General features: G+C 38.3%; 1 protein-coding gene across 1 annotated transcript in view; it reads left to right on the top strand.

The window, feature by feature from the left end:
• dynll2a (dynein, light chain, LC8-type 2a) overlaps positions 1 to 2,031 on the top strand; it is a 10,410-nt gene extending 8,379 nt beyond the window's left edge. Inside the window, exon 3 of the mRNA XM_008424928.2 lies at positions 185 to 2,031. Coding sequence (XP_008423150.1) covers positions 185 to 322 — 138 coding nt within the window. The 3' untranslated portion in view covers positions 323 to 2,031. The remainder of the gene's footprint in view (positions 1 to 184) is intronic.
• The last annotated feature ends 4,566 nt before the right edge of the window (positions 2,032 to 6,597 follow it).

Genomic DNA, 6,597 nt, shown 5'->3' with positions numbered 1-6,597 from the left:
GCCCCGGTGACCCGCGTCCGGGCGAGGGAAAACGCAGTCCAAAGTTCGTATTCATCATAGGGGTCTTCTTTAAATTAAAATATGCTAATGCTAAAACTATCTTCTATCTTCTATGGTCGCCACATTCTTGGCCGTGAACATCCACAACTTGGCCGTTAATCCTCTCCCCTCGTCTTCTTTTCAGGAGTTCGACAAGAAGTACAACCCCACCTGGCACTGCATCGTTGGGAGGAACTTTGGCAGCTACGTCACCCATGAGACGAAGCATTTTATTTACTTTTACCTGGGCCAGGTGGCCATCTTGCTCTTCAAGTCCGGCTGAGTTTCTGATGTGTGTCGAGGAGTTTTTCTCCCTGAACCTACATTGGAAATGCACTGGTGGCTGATGTCTCCCATAACACTTATGACATACCATAACGATGCAAAATCCGCCGTGCGCAAACTGCATGGACTATAACACTTATATAATATGTATGTTACAGTAAGTTTACTTTTCGATAGTTGCCATTCGAATGCAACTTGAAGTAGTTTTTGTTGATTCTAGGTTGTGAGAGATTTCAATGTGGCCCTTGATTGTACTATACAGGAAAGCTGTAGAATGTAGTGGTTCATCTGCTTTCCTTCATCACGTGGCATCGCCAGACCCCCATTATGAGAAACTCGTGTTTTAAATCGTGACGTTAAACCTTGTGCACGACGATTCATCTTAAAAAAAAGATATGTAAGTGTGATCATGGAAAAAAATTGAACAAGGTAAAGAGAAAAAAAGAAAAGGTAAAATGTAGGAAATTATGTCATCCCTACCGCACGGGAAATGAGATCTGTTTGTTTTTTTTGGGCGGGGGGGCAGTTTGATTTTATTTCAATATTCGATCAATCTCCAGCCGACGGTGAAACTTTAGCAGCCGCGTTCAGAAAAGATGTCACATTGCCGAGCACACTTTACACTCTGGAGGAGTGAGTGCAGGCATTTCCAGAGAGGTTTAGTTTGTCAAATCGTAAACTTTCACTGTGAAGGATGGAGCATTTAGGGCTCGCACAAGCAGACCTTAGCCTGTAACGTCCGCGTTCTAAGACTACAGACTGGTTACCAGAATTCACCTACCTAGATCTTATTCATGATTCTGTGTTACTGCATGTTTGGGAGGTTTTTACTGTTTCAAAAACTCTGCGCAAATCTGTTCTCTGAGGCAAATAATAAGCTTCTTTTGTTTGTTTCTTCTCTCCAGTACGTGGATGTTGGACGTCGCTAACATGCGTCTTGTCCCAGTTATTGCGATACAGTCGGATTAGATGAACAAATGAGGTTAAATTTTAACGAGGCTACCACCACCCATGCGTTTCAGATAGTTGTGTTGTCTCATGTGGCTTGTGATACCTTTAAAGTTTGCAGCACCTTAAGTTTTAGTTTTAGTGGCCAGTGTCTTGCCGGACAAATCATTTTAAATGTCAACTCCTTAAAAAAAAAAAAAAAAATTGCCAGATAGGTTAATCTGTTACCCTTTCCATTACAACGTTTAGGTTTTTAGTTTTGTAATATCAGTATAAATAATTTAAAAAAAAAAGAGAAAAAAGCAATGCACAGTTTTTGAATTGAGGACTTTTAGACTGGACAGATTGAAGGGGTTTTAGTTTGTGGGGGCGGGTAACACAACACATTTCTCGCTGTGCATAACGACTGAATGTTTACTAAGTTATTGTTTCCCATTTGTCAGTTGTGGGTGAAATGTTTAATCAAAGTCTTACCTTGGATTGATTTTTAATTATTTTTTTTTTTGTCATGGAACGTCTTCCTAACTGTTGTCAATGTAAACTGATTTAGCGTTGTTTTTCCTCTGGCATGTATTCTTTGCGATGTATGTGTAGGAGCCGTTCTGATGCTGTTACATTTGCACAAAACTTGTGCCTGTCATTGCTCTCAACTGTAACTGGCTTGAGTACAATTGCACTTCATTAGATTTATCCAGTAGGTTGCTACAGAACCAAAACTGTATAAACCGGATAAAATAAAAAAATCATTGTTGACTTTTAGTTAGTCGTTGCCGTTCTTTGTGCTAAAGCTAATTACCAAGGTTGATAACATAACAAAAACACTTTTTAGAAGATAACTTTTCTATTGTTACATTTGTAAACTGGCAAATTAGATAAATTGTTTCAGAACGTCCAAACATTTTCCGGTGTTGCCAAATATACCGATTAGCTATTGCTTCTTAGTAAAAGCAATATGTTTGTGTCAATGTAATATTTGTGAAAAAAAAGAAAAAAGAAAAAAGTATTTTGAAGGAGGAATTTATCTGTAAGTTATCTGCACTAACCTGGGAGAAAGAAATAGCTAAAATACTTATTTTATGGAAAGAGATAATATTAGTGCACTAACCTGGGAGGATTATTGAGGCTTTTATTTTGAAATTTTCAGTAAACTTCATTTTAAAGGGCCACACTAATCCCATGTGTAACAGTGGTTGGGTTGAACCAGTTATATAATGCTCAAAACAGCGCAGTTACCTGCTGTGAAAAATGTGAAGGATTTTATTTTGTAGGATATGTGTTGCTCTTATTTTGACAGTTCAAAGTGATTGTCAGTTTAGGACCGCCAAGTTTTTTTGTTTTATCCTTATTGAGAAACAGAATACATAGCAGTACAAACACCGAAGCGGTATAATGACCGGCAGGGGGATACAAACATTGAGACAATACTTCACCATAGCATTACATAAATACATTAAAGAGAGCATAAAGAGAATGTTTTAATAGCTTTGGTATTGGTGAAATTTCCAATAGTTTTGATATATTGTTTGACCTCATTTTCAAAAATGGAAAGAAGTAGTTTTTGATTAGTGTAAYGGCATTTGTTAATATGCCATTTGGCTAAGAATAAAATAAGATTATAAAATTTTTTTTTGTTTGTTTTTTTTAAAATAGATTTTGGTCAGTAAAACCAAACAATACATGTTTGAACCGGTTCAATGGGCTCTTTGCACGTCAGCTTCCATGTTCGGGGATAAGCGGTTGGTCGCTTCTGGCCTACTGAAAATAACATTTGTCACTAAGTGCTTGCAGGGTTTGGCCAAGGTAACAATTAATATAACTCGATCCGAAGCCCCATCAAGTAAGCTGGAGAAAGGTTTTAATATGTGCGCCTCGTTAAACATTCACAGATACGAAGGTGAGTTTTACTTTCTTTAAACTTTGTGGCTAACATTAACTTTAGCTTATGCCAGTAGGCAATATTCTCTGGCATTTTTATTGTAAAAATGTGCTATTTAAGTATGAAAAGTTCATGCTTGTTGAAGCATGTTGTAGAGTGTACACTCAGTTGCTAGACTATATAAACTCTAATAACTGACAAAAGTTAGAGAATTCCACCATAGGATAAACCTGAAAACGTTCAAAATCTGCATAAAACTTAAATCGCGATTGTGGAAAAGTCGTAAGAGATTTCAAGAACAAGAAGTGGAGACATTTGAACATAGTTTAAAGTCTTTGACTTGTTTAAAAGATGAATGGAGCTTCTTTGTTGAAGTAGGCAGAAGTAGTAAGCTGTGTTAAAAAAAGATTTTACCAGAATTTTGTGGAATGCCCCAAATAGCAATCACCTCTTGTGTTTCATGCTTGTCCTGTATGTAAGTCATCTAATAAGATCAAATTAATGGCAATTTAAGGGTAGTTTCTGGAATTAGGAATATTAAAACACGCTTTTGTTGAACGTTTATTGTTTAAGCTGCAAGAAAATTCAGAAAACCAAGAGACATCAAGCAAAACAATAAAAGCAACAGAATGAAACAACGGAGCACATCATGCAATGTTAGCTAACTGGATCACAAAACAACACTCTATTTAAGGCTTTAGCATTCATCTGTGAAAGCTGCAGGGCTCAACAGCGTGCCTGTAGCAACTGATTATTGTGTTGACTGTGAATAAATGGGTAAAGCTCCATAGCTTGTCACCATGGACCTTCGTGTCAGATGTCCACTCTGAGATGAGGAGCATTAGCCATGTAACTGTGACACCAGGGGCTGTAGAGTTGCTCTGTTAACCTGTATGGCTGACAAAATGAACATTTAGCCAATTTTTCACTCATTTTTGTGAAGAATTGGTGCTTGAGGCATGACTCAAAGTCAAAGCTGCAGTATGTAACGCCTATAGAATTTTTTTTTCTCCCTTATTTGTTGAAACTGTCACTATGTTGTGACAGTATGGCATGGGGACAGGTAATCTGTGAAAAAAATCAGTGCCAACTAGAAAAATATAATCAGCCAAGAGGCGGGTCTTAGCGTTGTCCATCACAATCTCGTGTGGCGCTGCAGCTAGCATCGCCTGTTATGAATGCTCCGACTAGTTAGCATGGCCAGGTGAATGGTTTTCCTGTAAAGGTAAGTTGTTTCTCCACCATTAGCACAATTAGCAGCGAGTACATGAGGTCTACTGACAGCGCTAAGACCCTCCTCCTGACTCTGATTGGTTGTTTTTAACTGGGAGTGATGCATTTCTTCAGACATCAGTAGCAGAACAGGGAGGAGGTGGAGGAGATTGAACTTTTCACAGATTATCGGCCTCATATTTTATTATCACAAGATGACAGTTTTACTAAATAAATGTAACAAACATATTTATTATAAAAGTTACGTACTGTAGGTTTAATTCAACTGCCAGATATATTTCAAATTCATATAAAGTATTTTGAATTTCTGCTTTAATGGAAGTTGCAGTACTGATAATGGATGATTTACTTTTGCAAAATCTGTAAAAACATATATTTTTCTAAACTAATTCTGAGTTTATTTAAAGAATTACATAATTTACCAGACAGCGATGATTATACGCCGAGGTGTCTTACTGAATCATTTCATTCTTCATATAATCGTTTTGCTGCTAAACTAATGCGGCGCAAATTACATCTGTTTATGTTTACTTCACTACAACGGCTAATTGCGCTGATATGCATACCTACGTTCAGTGACGGAGCTTCGGTTGGCGTGGAAACGTGTGTGCTCATGATTCATGTTTGCGCACAAACCGTGTCGGAGGTTAGTTGATGAAACTAAGCCGTTAAGCGGTCAGGTCATGTGTCAGTGTCAAGGCGTACGTGACGGCATGAGTAAACTGTTCATGCATAGAAAAATAATAAAATGGAAAGCGTCATATTCAGTTGTTGAGCATAATTCAACCTACCATAACACACACTGAATACTTTGCACTCTGAATATGTTTTATTGACACAGGGACGACAAGCATGCTGGCACTTTTCTATTAGTTTTGATGCATTTACTTGCTGCCCAGCTGGGAATCTGTGGAAACAATAGTTCACAGAGTCAACAGAGCTGAGAAAGCAGATAAATTAAAGGGGATTAATGAATAATTTCTAGACACAGACTGAGGTCAAAGTGGATGAAATGAGATACTCCGGGGGTTACTGAAGTACTTAGCCTCTTGCACTGCCATGATTTTCTCCTGTTACAAAGTTTGAAACCAGAGACGTTGGCAGACATAAAGCCACACTGGGGAACACGATCTTAATACGCAGTCCTGACTGAAATTCCTATTTTTATACACACACATACACACGCACACAGAGCCGGTTGTGTTTTTGCTGTTTTCTCACACATTTCTCACTGTAAGCATAAGACAAGATACAAAATGCGTGTTTCTATCAGTCAATAATGATTTTATTGATTGGTAGAAAAAAAAGAAAATCATTGTGGCCTTCTGTAAATCCATTATTTCCCCCCCAAGTCTGACAGCTAGTTGTGCCACCCTTTGCAGCGACGACTGTCGCCACACATTTATGATAACTGGCAATGACGTTTTTATAATACCGTGGAAATTGATTTAATTCAGCCACACTGAACGGTTTTCCATCATGAACTTCCTGTTTAAAGGCATGCAGCAGCCTCTCCATCAGAGTTAAAGGGGCGGTGTTATGTGTTTTCCAGGAACTTAGTGCCATTTCATAGGACAATAATGTAAGTATGTTACCTTCAGTGGCTGTTTGTATCAAAAATGACTTGAAAGAAATTTGACTTTGGAATTTGACACCTTAAAATTAGGCCTCTGTCTCTTTAAGAAGCGCCTACTCCAGTGCTCCTCATTATGCCATTCACAACCGTTTTGAGGAGCTTCGGACTGAGGAGTAGTTTGTATGATGAGCTCAGCAGACGCAAAGTTCCACCCGTTGCTAATTGCTGCTGCCGCTAGTCTGGAGGAGCTCAGTGGGAAAGTTCAGTGCAAAAAAGTTGCGGGTTTTTTTTTCACATTCAGAATGAACTGTGCTGTTGTGCTTTAGATCACTGTCCAATTTACAGATCACAGTTGTGTTTGAGCTTCACATCACAAACAGACTGACTTTAGGATTTACGATTTGAGACCAGAATTCATAGCTACAGAAGCAAACATTTATGCTACCGACATGTTTGACTGTTTTCAACATGCAACTTTTATTAAGATGTAAAAATATGCAAATTTCTGTAACAAAATTAATAATCCCTCTTCGCATTGCAGGGTTTCCCGCAGAAAACTTGCTAAGCCCGGTGGTCAGGGCGCCGAGGCGGTCCACCATGTTTTTGTATTAAAAGATGTTAAGTAGACAATAAAAGTAAA

The sequence above is a fragment of the Poecilia reticulata genome, linkage group LG13 (assembly GCF_000633615.1).
Source record: "Poecilia reticulata strain Guanapo linkage group LG13, Guppy_female_1.0+MT, whole genome shotgun sequence".
NCBI lineage: Eukaryota > Metazoa > Chordata > Actinopteri > Cyprinodontiformes > Poeciliidae > Poecilia > Poecilia reticulata.
Note: the sequence above shows the minus strand (reverse complement) of the source record. Positions and strands in the feature narration are given on the sequence as shown.